A 15,649-nucleotide genomic window follows, 5' to 3' on the forward strand; every position below is an offset into this window, starting at 1 on the left:
TTTCATGAATTGTAAATGAAATATCATTTTCATAAGGAAAACTGCATGGTTTCTAATACTGGGAGTTAATAAGTTCTAGAACACATCTTTTTACATTTAAGGGTGCTGTTGAGGTTGATAAGCTAATAATGTAATTTACTGAGAAGGGGAATTTATTTTATTCTGACTGCCTTCTTGACCCTCTAAGACTTAACCAGTTTTCCCAAAACAAGACTGAAACAAACAAAATTTTAATCTTAATTACAGTGTCAGGGGAGGCTTAACAGCCAGTAACCCAAGAGCAGGGCTGCCCTGCAAATCACCAAAGGCAGGACTTCGAAATCCTGCAATGCCTTGGCAAAGCAGAATTTGCCTTTTAGCTGCATTACAAGGGGCTGTAGGAGGCAGGGGCAGAAAGTCAGTTCATACAGATGATAAAATCAAACAGCTTTCGTTTGTAATGGTGCTGCAAGGTTCTTGCTAAGAAGAAAAGACCAAGTCTAAACTTTGATTCATTCAATATGCGTGAAAGCTGTGGGAGGCTGCAGAGAGAAGTAAACCCTCACAGAGCCTGCAATCTGTTCAGGGGAGAGATGTGGAAATAACCCCAACACCAGAGCAGAGGCTGGGGGGGGGTGGGACATTAAATCCTCACAGTAACAAAATTTGAAGTAAACTGCTATAGCAACACACATTAATGAGCCATTCATTCTGGATTATTAATACTCATAAATAAAGGAAGAGGAGGAAGAGACTGGGAACACACCAGACAATATGCTGAAACCTGAATGGGAGACATGGAATCAGAACAGTACCTTGCTAGAGGACGGGCAGGAGGGCAATTCTGGAATGAGGAAAGACAGGAACAAATGCACAGGAGGCTTAGACGTTAGGGGCCAGCCATAAGGTGAAACAGATGTAATGAGAAATGAGGCTAGAGTAAAGGCAGAGAACCATCTCTAAGCAGACAGGGTTTGAGATTCTATTCTGAGGCAGGGAGAAGCACAGAAATGGGATAAGATGTAGGACAACATAATGAGACCTGGCATCTGAGAACACGGCACTGCAGAGGTATGAAAATGGCTGGGGCGGGGCAAGGAGACCCGGAGGCAGGAAAAGGGGGCCAAGAAGTTTGCACCCATTTGGGCTTGAACCAGGCTAACCTACCATGCTCCATAAGTAAAACAGGTTGAACAAACACTGCTGAGTTTAATTTGGGTTCTATGGTCCTCAGGCATAAAGGCCCAAGATCTGGGGCCAGCATTTCAAGCTTCTGCTCTCAGTGTGGGTCCACATCAAACTGCCCACAGCTCTGTGCACTGACTCTGCACCTACCGACCTGGGGCCTCTGCTCAGCAGGAAACCTCTTCTCTCTCCATCCCCATATCTTCCTATTATCCTCCGCTTCTCCCTCTCCAAAGAATCACAGAGTCCTGTGAATTTTACCTCCCTAAACAGCTCCTGAATTTATCCATTTCTTTCTCTCTCTACTACTACCACCCGCATCTCAGCCCCATCAACATTCACCTGAATGAGTGCAACAGTCTTCCCTCATCCACTCTCATTCCTGTACAGTCTGTTCTCTGTTCTCTCACTGCAGCCAGTGTAATTTTTTACAAAGGACAAATCTCATCATGTTACACTCCTACTTAAACTTCTACTGCCCTTAGGATAAATATCAAAATCTTGACCACCGCCTCTAGAATCTGGCTCCTGTCTACCTAGTAGACTTCCTCTCTTGCACCCCATGTTCTAGTAATATCAACTTTCTTTCAGTTTCCTCATATGTCAAGCTCCTTCCCCACTCTGGACCTTTGAATTGTTGCCCCTCTATGTGATCTATTTTACCATATACACCCTGACCTTCTAAATCCACAACTACTCAGCTTAAATATCACTTGCTGACATCAGTAGTCCACCTCCATAATCTCTTAGATCAGTACTGATAATCACTCCTCCACAGTACTGATCAAAAAAATGTATTTAAATAATTATATATTACACTGGTAATTATGTGTTTACTTCCTATCTGCCCCACTCAAATGTGACTTTATGTCTTATATCTCCAGTACAAAGCACTGGAGAGAACACAGAAAGTGCTTGACAAAGTCTCAGTTCATTGCTATCAACTCTAAAAAGCCTTTCCCCAGGACTTCCCTGGTGGCGCGGTGGTTAAGAGCCCACCTGCCAGTGCAGGGTTCACGGGTTCGATCCCTCATCCGGGAAGATCCCATATGCCGAGGAGCAACTAAGCCCATGCGCCACAACTGCTGAGCCTGTGCTCTAGAGCCCAGGAGCTGCAATTACTGAGCCCACGTGCTGCAACTACTGAGCCCATGTGCCGCAACTACTGAGCCCACGTGCCACAACTACTGAAGCCCGAGCACCTAGAGCCCGTGCTTCGCAACAGAAGTCATTGCAATGAGAAGCTTGTGTACCACAACGAAGAGTAGCCCCTGCTCGCCTCAACTAGAGAAAGCCTGCGCACAGCAACGAAGACCCAACACAGCCAAAAATTCATTAATTAACTAATTAAAAAAAATAAACATAAGGAGTGGTGATTGTATAGCACAGAAAATACAGCCTATATATATATCTTTAAGACCTTTCCCCAAATCCTCATTTGGAATTACTTCCTCTCTTTCTTTTACACCCCAAAGTACCTCACCCCTTAATGAAAACACATTTCCCAGCATCCCTCGCATTACAGTATGTGTGTGAATGTTTACCCGCTCTAGACAGTAAGCTACGTGAAGACAATGACTATTCTTTGGTTCATTCTTCTAGCTGTTAAGTTCACATTTCTCCCCAACAATCTGTTCATAGTCAAAGAGCTAACAAGTACGTCTACTGTTGAAAAATTGTACACCACCAACAAAAAGTTAACCAAAAGGGTGGGGTGAGAATTACCTGTTTCTGGTTGAGCTGCCTTTTCTTTCTTAGCACCACTTCCACTGGGGTGGGATCGCTTCCGGATCATGGACATGAGGGATCTTTAGGAGAAAGAAAAAGATCAACAGGATTAGTGGATGCCTTATGATCCAAGAAATAAAATGTATAGATTCTAAGTAATCAGTTAAAATCCAGCTCTTCTCTAAGTGCATGAATATATAACTAGAATTTAAGTAGCCTACTTTCCACTTTAATAAACTGTTAAATTTTTAAGAAAGAGAAAGATGTCTCATCCCTTTACTGTGTAAAAACCAAACTAGTTACTGGGAGAAGGGGGCTGCTAACATTATTACTAATTTTATGCAGAGACATCTGCAAAGTAAAATAGATAGAGAAAACCTTTCAATATCCATATTTAAAATTCAGAAACAGCTATCTATGTAATACATTTGAGGGAGAGGGAAGGACAAAAGAATTAGGGGATGCTTTCGTAAATATCTATTTGCGAAATATGGGCATAAAAACATCTGAATCTGCACAACACAGACCAGATACTTCAGGGATAACATATATTCAGACCACTGTCTCTCTGGTCCATGTTTCAAAAATCTGTGTAAAATCCAAATCATGATAAATTTGACATGAAAATTTAAAACCTCCATATATTAAAAGACATCATAAAGAATAAAAAGAAACTCTACAAATCAATGAGAAAAAGCACACATCCAACAGAAAAAAAGGACAAAACCAAGAAACCCCATAAAAAAGGATGTCCAAATTTCCAACACACAAACAAACAGGTTCTTGACTTCTTTAGTTATTAGGAAATCACAAATAAAAGCCACATTGAGGTTTTACTACACACTCATCAAATAGGCAAGAAATTTTAAGTCTGATAATATCAAGTGTTGGTAGGTTTGTGGAGTAACAGGAATTCTCAAACTGAAGATGTATAAATTGATAGCACCACTTTAGAAAACTGTTCAGCATGAAGATAGACATATCCTATGAGCCAGTGATTCAACTTCCATATATATTACAGAAATACAAGCACTTGTGCACCAGGAAGCATGTACAGGAATGTTCATGTAGAATTTCCATAACTTCCCTGAACTGGGAATGACTCAAATGTCTATCAGTATTACAATGGATAAACACATTTTGGGACATTCATAAAGTGGGTTACGTATCAATGAGTATGAATGAACTTTGGCTACATAAAATAATATGGATGAATCTTACAAAATAATATAAAGTGAAAAGAAAAAGACACAAAGGAATACACTACAATTCCAATTATATAAAGTCATAAATGGACCGTATATGTATTTACAGTAGTTTAGGGATATGTATATAGGCAAAAAAACCCTTTTCTTTAAGAAAAGGATAAAAGGATAGGACTTGAGGGTACTAGCTTTGTTCTGTTTCTTGATTTTGATGGTGATTACGTGGATACTCATTTTATATTATTTTAAACTGTACATAAGTTTGTGTACACTTCTACATATATATTATCGCCCCCACCAAAAAAAAAAATGAATCAAGAACTCTGAAATTCTTTCAACTACATTATAAATGTCCTCAGTGTAGTAAACTGGATTTGACAAAATACAGTCCTGAGGAAGACAAACTGGGAAGAGAGGCATAATGCTGCCTCCAGAAAAAGGGGCAACTGGATACACAGTACTATTTGCTCTGAGGACAGAACAACTTGATGTTCCTTAACCACTATCATTTTTAGGTTTTTTTTTCACTTCTTACTTCTATCTTTGGTTATATTATTAATCCCCTCCCTAATTGCCTTTTCTTAAAATTCTCACACATACTGAACAATCTCCCACAAAGCATAGCATAAAGAAAGTGCTACATCCTACTTTACCCTGTGAAGTTTCCAGGACTTACCAACTGGGAAACAATCGGTCACTGAGCTTTTAACTTCATCTAGTTTGTCTTCTTTGGGCTCATAGTGGCCCAAAATGTAATTAAATTATTTTCACAAAACTTCTAATTTGCACAGAACTTTAAAACAAGTACATTTTAATCCATAAGGTGAGGGAATTAAATGATGCAAACTTTATTTTTTCCATTCTGTCAACTGAAGACAGAATATTCAATGTCTACTTGTTAACATTCCATAGAAGGGTGGGGTTTGGGGAGGGCTCTCACTAATCAGAGGCCTCTCCTCATTCTGTAATGATCCCATCTCTGGTTCTGAGGGGAAGTTTTGAGAATGTGTATTATTGTACACAAAGATTACAAAGCAAGGAGTTATTTGTACTGCTCAGAACAGTTGTATGTGTTTACATAAATGAACTAAGAATGTATGTCCAACACTGCAAACCACCTAAGTAGATAAGAGCAAGTGCTAGCTTTAAATGTTCTGAAGTATAAGTTGAAGACTGATACGGTGTCCACAGGAAAATCATCTGTAATATTAAAAAGAACTGTCAAGATGTTGCTTAGACTAAAGAGAAAGTATCAATAGATAGTGTGAGTTTCACAGGACAGATGAGAAGACCAGGACAAGACATCTGGGACCAATCATCCAAACCTCTGGCTAAAACTGCCCCAGGTGGAAAATATTCACCTTGAAATTCTTCAAGTGTTCTTCACACCCACTGTGAGGGTTAATTTATGAGTCAACTTGACTGGGTCATGGGGTACTCGGATAAATGGTCCAACATTATTCTGGGTATTTCTTTGAGGGTTCTGGATGAGATTAACATTTAAACTGGTAGCCTGAGTGACTGTCCTCCCTAATGTGGGATGGGCCTCCCTCAATCAGTTGAAGGCCTGAATACAACAAAAGGTGACCCTCCCCCAAGTAAAAGAAAATTCCTCCTGCCTGACTGCCTTGAAACTAGGATATCTGCTCTGTCCTGCTTTTGACTCAAACTGAAACACTGCCTCTTCCTGGCCTGGTGACCTTCAGACTGAAACAATGCCACAGGCTCTCCTTGGTCTCCAGCTCGCTGACTCACCCTGAAGATCCTGGGACTTGTCAGCCTCCATAGTCATGTGAACCAGTTCTTGAGAATACATTCTCTTTTTATGTATATGATGTGTATGTACACATGTACACACACACACGCACGCGCACGCACACACACACACGCACACACACACATCCTATTGGTTCTGTTTCTCTGGAGAACCCTAATACACTAATATACCCTACCCTTTCCCCATGAGCCACACCTGGCCAGGACCTGTCCTTTCACTCCATTACTACAAAATGACCAAGATAATGCCTTTTTCCTCTCTTAACTCTCTCCCATCTGTCCTCTAAGTCAAATGAGCAGGAAGAGGAGGGGAAAGCAATAAAGCCACTTAAAGAAGCCACAGGCTCTAGTCTTTTTCTTCCACTTCCACTTCTATCCATGATCTACTTCAGGGTAAAACAAACAGCTCAGGAACAAAGTTGGAAAACCTTGATTAGTGGATTCAAAGTCCATTGAAACTCAATACAAATGCAAATATATGTTTTTGACAAGAAAGTACTCCTTATCAGAAAATAAAAATCTCTTTCTACTGAGAAATTATATTTTATACTACTTAAATTCATCTTAAAATAAAAATCATTCATGTTATTCAATGAAAATTTTCTTTAACGGGCCTTATAAGAGTTCATGCTTTAGATATACATAGTCTGAGTCCTACTTTCATTTCTCAATGTGACTGTAGGATGCTTTTTGAGAAAATATTCTATTTAGGTTATACTTTACTTTTAATTCTAAGGGCTCTCAAGGTTTCAGAGACTAAAAATTAAAGGCCAACAGCAAGATTATAATCATTTTTTAATAGTTATCCCTCCTCACAGACAGAAGTGACCTTTCTTATCAAGCTCAAAATTCTAGACCTTAGAAAAAAATCAAAGTGATGAATTTCCTATTACAAATGTCAAATTCAGAATATCTCTTACAGATTTAGCTACTCAGGACAGAAAGAATTTAAAATACCTGAAATTCTTTCAGTTGACTCTTGGATCGATCACGTGTAAAAATTATTTTGCCTTACCTACTTCAGTGGCTTAAAGTAGATCTGTTAGGTTTCCGTTAGTTCAGTACTTTTATTTTTTAAATAACTGAACAAAGCATAGCTTTTCAAATTCAAGTTAGTGAGAGAAAAACATGAAAACGTTCTGGAGAAGCTCAAAATTCCTTGATCTTCCAGTTAAAGGAAATCCTAATGATATGGACTGAAGTTTTAAAACTGAAGTATCAAAAAAATTTTTTTAGATGTCTAGCTCCTTGGTTTGGAACATCCACATGAAATCTAAACATCTACAACAGAAGAATACTGTAGGCCACAAGATGTCTTTATATGTTACAAGAAAGGAATGATATACTGGCCTTCAGAAAATTCTCTGAAACACCTGCTGCTATCTTTCATACTTTTTACCACCACGCCCCTCAAAATGCATCTAAGCCCGTATTGCTTAAAAAGGGTACCAACAGCATAAACTTCAGTTTCTCTGACAAGGACTAACATTTGATGCAAAGGAGTCTTCCTGGACATGCTTACCGGATAGGATTTGGAGGGGGAGGAGGAAGCGGTGGTGGAGGAGGAGGTGGGGGAGGTACCGAATTCTCAGACTGGTTCACCCGTTTCTGGAGTTCATCGACTGCACAGAGAGCAAGCATTCAGAAAAGAGCTGAAATAAGCAACTTAACACCTTATATACATGTAAAGGAAAAAACAACCACTCTCAAAATCAAGTTCTTTTATTAAAGCAAAGTTAGAAATTTCAGTATGAAACTGCAGAACCCTTTAAACTTTTTATCATCAGTAAGAGAGACCTTATATATGTTACCAAAAATTTACCATCTTTTTGCTATATATACAAACTATGGAAAAGAAAAAATAAATCAAGACAATGACTGGATGGGTGGGAAGTAAGGATTGAGAGTAGGCTGAAGAAATATTTGTTAACAATAGAATTTACTACTCAAACACTAAGAAATTGTTAATACTTGACTTTTAAAGTATACAGACCAAGAATTAATTTTAAAGATGACATTTAGTAATGAATTTTAATAGCATACTTTCCTCCTCCACTTAATCTCCTTCAAAAACTGCAAATCCTAGAGTTCTGGATTTTAACCAGACTCAGACTCTCAAGTGTTTAACTCAGAAACTTTTTGCTCTTTGGAAGAGCATTCTGGAAATATAATTTATTCATTCAAGCCATTAATGAAACAAGTTCTTACTAAGCTCCAACAATGTGAAAGAGCCTATGCTCAGTGCTGCTCATGACACAGTTCCTGACTTCAAGAAACTCAATTTGAATTTATATCACAGATGTGAATGCCTCTAATCGGGCTCTAATGGGCTACAGGTACCGCACTCAAGAATAGCTCTCCCTCTGCGCAGTCACTCTACTTTCCATGACTGACTACCCTAATGATTTGTGCATTTGTTTTTACCGTCAACACTTAAATAAGCAGTGGGGGCCAGGCTCCCTGACACCAAGAATCCTCTAGTTATTTCATATGCATGTGTCTGTTTCTCTAAAGGGAGTTTGAGATCCTCATGGACAAAAGGCATGGTTTCTTTTCTTCTACATTTTTTATAGCACCCTAGGATACTGGGTATGGCTGGGTACACACACAGCAGACAATAACAAAAAAGAATGGACTACTTCTTAATTTTAGATCAATTTCAAAAAATAAATTGTAATTCACTTTCATTGTGGATTAGAAAGCATTGAATATTTTTTAAAGGAAAAAGCCTACTTGGTTTTTCTGTACAGATTTCAAAATTCTAGTATAAAATTAACCAAAAATATGTGAAGTGAATATTGAAGCTGTTATAAAGGGAACAACCTGCCCCCTTAAATTACCTACTTTCCAACAGAAACTTATTACTTATCCCTGAGTAGTAATCCAACTCACACATTCTTGTTAAGCCTTCTAGAACTGAATGAATAAATCGTTTAAGTAACTCCTGGTGTTTTAAAAGTTTTTCCATTTAATATATATATTGTTGCCCATTTTATCGTTAGGTGTGATACTGAAAGTATTATTTCATGTGCATAATTAGACATTGAAAATGAAGGTAGTATAAACCTAAAAAGTTTAATTCTTTTTAAAAATGCACCCTAAAATGAATAAAATAAGTATTTAACGAACACTCATCTCTGAAGCCCTGAGAAATGCTGAAGTTTTGGTCTCCCCACATTAATGATATCTCCGTCTCTTAATTCTGTATGTGATGCTCATAAAGGCTGTGAGTCCAAAACAGAAGTCTAAATATTTGTGAATCACATGATTACAGCGACCGTTCTAATGAATTACAATAGTCAGAAATGAAGAAATTTAAAACAAATCTTGGTATTTTTCTATAGCATTTAGTAAATGTACTGGTCATGAGAGATTCACATAGTAATAATAAGACATAATAGGCTACTCAGTGCTTTTACCGGAATGCTTTAAATTTCTAGCTTTCTCCTCAGAATTCTGATATTTCAGTTCCAATTCTTTTTTATCTTCTTCTAGAAGCTCCAGTTGCTGTTTGAGGTTGTGCATCTCTTTGCGGAGAGTTTCATTTTGTAGCTGCTCTTCTAATTTTTTGACCTATAAGTTATAAACAGACTTTTATGTGGTGACAGTTTTTCCTCTGTCAAGGAAAATAAGGGGAAAAATAAATGTTTCCCTTTTACTTTGCACTTCATAGCAAAGAGATTACAATTCATCTGAAAAACTACACAAATCCTAGGATACAGATAATACTTAAGATCACTAGCAGCAATGTAATTCAGTATAAATTTATTGAAGACTTATGTCCCAGATAATTTTTAAATGTGAGTAGAAAAAGTAAAATATTCATTTAATTTAAGTAACAAATTCATTTAAAACAGATTAACGCCTTTGTGCCCATTTTCAAAAGAAAAACTCAGGTAATATTAAAAATTTGGTGGGACAACTTGGTAACAAATATCAAAAACCTTAAAAAAATATAAGGAAGAAAAGACCCTTGATTCAGTAATACTACTTTTAGAATTTGTGAAATAGTAAGACAAGTGTTCAAATACATTAACTAGAATGTTCTTTGTAACAGGGAAAACTTGGAAATAACCTAAATGTCCACCAATATTACTGATTTAATAAATTATAGTTATGTTCGTTAAATGAAATACTATGCAACCATTTAAAAATCACATAACCTCACTATACACTGACATGGAAATATATATTACCAAATGAAAAAAATCAGGTTATAGAACCATATGCTTGGCATGATTCCGTTTAACCTATATTCATAAAACTACACATTTATATAAAGTTTGGATATGTACCAAAATATGGGATTTTTAACTAATCTTAATTTTCTGCTTTAGCTTTTTCTGTATTTTAAAATTTTGTTTTATTTTAATCATAAAAACAACACAGCTGTGTTTTAAAGATTGCTGAATCTGCAAGGGAACTTACAGACAGGTAAGAAATGTTTTCAACCACATACCTGAAAGATTATCCAGAATAATTGTATAGTATAGTATAATACGTTTATAAGTACTGACTGCTATAAGTTCATTTGTAACTTTTACCTAATCTTCAGTACCTTTCCCACTACCCCAACAAGGAACATACACAACAATTTAGTCCCATCCTCAATACAATTTACTGGGCTCTTGCATGCATTATTTACTACATGAGTTAACTACAGTAGTAGAACTTTTCAGAACCAGAATTTCTAACATAAGCTAAATAAAAATAAACCTTCTTTCATTCCCTTCATTTGAAAAGGTAATTCCTGGGCTTTCCTGGTGGCGCAGTGGTTGAGAGTCCGCCTGCCGATGCAGGGGACGTGGGTTCGTGCCCCGGTCCGGGAAGATCCCACATGCCACAGAGGGGCTGGGCCTGTGAGCCATGGCCACTGAGCCTGTGCATCTGGAGCCTGTGCTCCGCAATGGGAGAGGCCACAACAGTGAGAGGCCCGCGTACCGCAAAAAAAAAAAAAAAGGTAATTCCTGCATATGGGGACAAAAAAAATTATTTCCCTTCCATCCTACTCCCCAGGCCTCTTTCCCAGGGGCAAGCACAGTTACCACGTATTCATCTAGAGGTTCTCTACATATATGCCAACATTTCTTATGGAAGAAAAAAAAATTAACTCTACCTCACAACCAACTTGGTAAAAACTCCAGGAACTTCCAAGGATTAAATGTCAATATTGTTGCTGAAAGAGACTTCGACAGGTGGTAACAAATGGCAGCTAACAGCCTTTCCTTCACAAACTAGGTACACTGTAAGTAGTATAAACACTGATGTAATTTTTCTCAAGTGGTTTCTTTAATTTGAAAGGCTTTGTTCCACCTCTTCACCTCTCCTCCTCTCTGCCTCTCTTTCTCACCCACCACGGTGACTATCCTTTCTGCCTAGCACATACAGGTAGGCTGTGTCAGCTGGAATAGCTCTACTCATACAAATTGAAATAACCACTTAAGTCTTTAAACATAGATCTGTGCAAGTTTACAAAATCACAAATTTTCCCTAAGCAAATAATTACTACTAACATGGACTTTTCCTCCCTCTTTGAATAAAACCTATGCCCTCCAACAAGCTCTTTGAGACCACTACACAATACACTCTCCTAGTGTATGTAGTCTCCCAAAACACAATCAACTCAACTTGGAAATGTGGATTTCCAAACTGCATTATCCAAGCTCTTTTTGAGTTGTATCTCTTTCCCTCGCTTCTTCTGACCCTTTGGACAGTTTAAAGATCATTATAAAGCCTATAGCAATACATAAATTTTAGTTGGATACTATAAATTAAATTCATTTGGTAGTTATTTTTTCTAAAAGGTGAAAAGACTGGAAAGACTTAGTCACTTAGGCAAAACATGGAACTATGAGCTACTGGACTGACTCTTCTCAATCTAAGTATGTGTGTGTATTAAAACTCCAGGAGAAAATCTGGTACCTTTTGTTGATGCTCAATTCTCTCTTCTTCAAGGAGCTGTATGAGTTTTGCATTTTCATCTAAAGCTTTCAAAAGCTGCTGGTCAGGAGCAGAGTTCTGTAGCAGAAGGTGGCTTTGTCTCTTTAGCTTGTTTTGTTCAATAAACATCTGCAAAAGTTAATTATAAAAATGTATATACCAATCATTCTCACACATCTCTGAAACTGGAACAAAAGGAAAAGTATGTGGAGTTTTTATTAAAAAGTTAAAGGCAATTTCTGAATTATAGTATAATGATTTTAGAAGTAATGATTGCTATGATTTCATTCATAACTTTTATATAATCTTTAGAACCTTTACCCTTGCCTCAGCACAGTATATATACAAGAGTTTAGTCCTACACTGCAGTTTTTAATAATTTATTATTGCTTTAAAGTACATTAATACTAACAGTAGCAGCTAATATTTATCAAGAACTTATGCCAAGTACTCTACTAAATATTTTATACACATTATTTTAATCCTTATATCAATCCTGTGAGTCGAATGTATCTGCAATGAAAAGCTAAAATGCACTAAACACTATGGGATAGATACAGTGGCAATCATTTTACATACATTTTATCATCTAATCCTTAGAACACCACCGTCAAGTAGACACTATTATTACCCCATTTTTACTAATAAGGTAACTGAGGCTCCGAGGGGTTAAGCAGCTTTCTCAAAGACACAAGTGAGTAGCAAAATCAGGATTTAAACCCAGATCTGTCTGATTTATAAGCTCATGCTCTTAACCATCTGGCTAATCTCCATCCTCTGCTATCTACTAGACCTAAGATTCTGTCTTAAATTAGTTTTTCCCCAGTGACGAAAGTAGTTAACAGTAAGAGGGTAAAGAGAAGAAGGAACAAGGTATATTAATATTTACTGAGCATTTTAGAAAACAATTTACATATATTATTAACTTAATCTTGACAACTTTACATGATTGAAGGCAACATTCTTTTCTATTCACCCATTATTTCTTTTCCTTAATACCCTACACAAGTCAGCCAGTGAGTGATTCCAAGCATGAAATGTTTTTCAAATTCTGATATCAGGCTTATCTTACAGTAGAGCAACAACATTTTCAAGTGAAATTTACATTCTTCCTCCATCTAACACCTCATTTCTCTGTAAGAATAGGTATAGATAGAGCGTGAATGAATGTGTGCGCACGCACAAGTGCCAGGCTGGAGAAAAGTGAGACGGGAGGTGTCCACACGCTAGGGAAGAGTAATCAGTATTACATCATAGTATCTTAAGCTTGAGATCAATGGTTTAATTGAAATGACTTATTTCAGGTTACTATTATTTTAAAAAATTATTTTTAATACATTTTTCCCTCTTAAAACTTAACTGGTTGGGGTCCCTTGCTGGTATCTTAGAAAATATCTCAGAGTCAACATGAAAGGCCAGCAAAAAGCAGCTGACGTAAGTGACATTCTCTGGCTCCCCAACAAGTGAGGCCTTTTGCCAAGAGAGCTCAGAGGCCAGGAGCAAACAGAGAGGAAGCAGTCAGCGAGGTTGACCAGGACAGAGGTGGGAGCTCAGCACTAAGACAATGCAGGGCACAGGTGACCATCAATGCCAAGGGTGCTTTATTACTCTCCCTGCACTGCTTCTCTGTACTCTGGTTCTCTCTTGGGAAAAGGGATAGATCTCCTTTTCTGTGTAACACTAGGAACACTTGCTTAACTTTACATGATTATAAATTATCTCAACTCTGTTATTCTGGAGAGAAAAGAATAAAGATATGTCTTAGGGGTGCTAACAACATGAATTTCTTTTGCAAAACCCTGTAACAATCCCTAAATTACAATATAAGATGAAAAGAATGTACAGAAAAGAAATTCCTTTCAATAATAATGGTAACTTGAAAAATATTAGTCACTAGACTACCTTTTACAGACTTTAAGATACTAAAATAAAACACTAAATAATGCTTTTTCTAAGATGTATTTAAAGAAAATTCAGTTACCAAACACTAATGAATTTGGTTTTTAGCTACAGTAAGAACTTGTTGGCTAGAGTTATTAAGTTGGTCCCTTACCAGACAAATAACATCATTGGTATCAGAATTTCAGAGAAATTCTCCTAAATCTTTTCAAAGAATGAGAAGAAAATGTTGTGTTATTAATAATTCATTTTTTCCAAAATGACATTAAAATATCATCATCTGAGTTGTCTGAAAACAACACGAATTACATAATAGTTTCACAGTATATTGGGACTACATGTTGAAAAAGGTATCCACACCATTAAACAGAGAAAAGAAAAACTACACTAAATAGCAAAAACTATATACTCAAAAAGTACAGGGAAGTCATCAAAAATTGAAATTATGTTGAGGAAATACAAAAACTTAACATAGCTAGGCAGACAACTCGTTGTTTCTTCCTTGTGGGGGATCATGTTTTTGATTTCAGGGTTTGTTTTTTTTTTTTATTCATTTATTTATGGCTGCACTGGGTCTTGGTTGCTGCCCGCAGGCTTTCTCTAGCTGTGGCAAGTGGGGGCTACTCTTCGTTGTGGTGCGCAGGCATCTCATTGTGGAGGCTTCTTGTTGCAGAACACAGGCTCTAGGCATGGAGGCTTCGTTAGTTGTGGCACATGGGCTCAGTAGTTGTGACATGTGGGCTCAGTAGTTGTGGCACGTGGGCTTAGTTGCTCCACAGCATGTGGGATCTTCCGGACCAGGGCTCAAACCTCTGTCCCCTGCATTGGCAGGCGGATTCTTAACCACTGCACCACCAGGGAAGTACTGGTTTTGGTTTTTAATTGGACAAGTGTGAACAGAAGTAGGAAGAAATGTTCAATTTTTAATTTACACATTTGAGAATTGTTTGTATGTTTACAAGGTATATATCTTCCTTTTGTAACTAAAAAGGTAAACTAAATTAACTTCAAAAATTGATTTCTGAGCAGAAGCAAGAAGAAATGCAATCCTGCAGCCTGTGAAACTAAAACCACATTCACAGAAACACAGACAAGATGAAAAGGCAGAGGGCTATGTACCAGATGAAGGAACAAGATAAAACCCCACCAATTAAGAAAATGGTGATAGGAACATACATATAAATAATTACCTTAAACTTGTATGGATTAAATTTTCCAACCAAAAGACACAGGCTTGCTGAATGTATACAAAACCAAGACCCATCTATATGCTGTCTACAAGAGACCCACTTCAGAGCACCTCAATACATAAGGCAACTGCTAACAGCTACAAAAGAGGAAATCGACAGTGAACAAATAATAGTGGGGGGGACTTTAACACCTCACTTACACCAATGGACAGATCATCCAAAATGAAAATAAACAAGGAAACAGAAGCTTTAAATGACACAACAGACCAAATAGATTTCACTGATATTTATAGGACATTCCATCCAAAAACAACAGATTACACTTTCTTCTCAAGTGCACACAGAACACTCTCCAGGATAGATCACATCTTGGGTCACAAATCAAGCCTCAGTAAAATTAAGAAAACTTAAATCATATCAAGCATATTTTTTGACCACAACGCTTTGAGATTAGAAATGAATTACAGGGAAAAAAACGTAAAAAACACAAACACATGGAGGCTAAACAATACATTACTAAATAACCAAGAGATCAAAGAGGCCCGCGTACTGCAAAAAAAAAAAAAAAAAAATTGCAGAGGAAGGAACACTCCCAAACACGTTCTATGAGTCATCATCCTGATAACAAAACTAGACAGAGATACTACAAAAAAAAATTAAAGACCAATAACACTCATGAATATAGATGCAAAAATCCTCAACAAAATACTAGCAAACAGAATCCAACAACACGTTAAAAGGATCATA

General features: G+C 37.2%; 1 protein-coding gene across 2 annotated transcripts in view; it reads right to left on the reverse strand.

Moving 5' to 3' along the window:
* Nucleotides 1-15,649, reverse strand: part of SHTN1 (shootin 1) — a 96,030-nt gene that overhangs the window by 32,909 nt on the left and 47,472 nt on the right. For both annotated transcript variants that reach the window (XM_024756086.1, XM_024756085.1), the window contains exons 9-12: nt 11,796-11,942; nt 9,293-9,446; nt 7,396-7,495; nt 2,890-2,972 (exon numbers count right to left, since the gene is read on the reverse strand). In XM_024756086.1, coding sequence (XP_024611854.1) covers nt 2,890-2,972; nt 7,396-7,495; nt 9,293-9,446; nt 11,796-11,942 — 484 coding nt within the window. The remainder of the gene's footprint in view (nt 1-2,889; nt 2,973-7,395; nt 7,496-9,292; nt 9,447-11,795; nt 11,943-15,649) is intronic.

This window comes from Neophocaena asiaeorientalis, unplaced genomic scaffold (assembly GCF_003031525.2).
Source record: "Neophocaena asiaeorientalis asiaeorientalis breed wild unplaced genomic scaffold, Neophocaena_asiaeorientalis_V1.1 scaffold85, whole genome shotgun sequence".
NCBI lineage: Eukaryota > Metazoa > Chordata > Mammalia > Artiodactyla > Phocoenidae > Neophocaena > Neophocaena asiaeorientalis.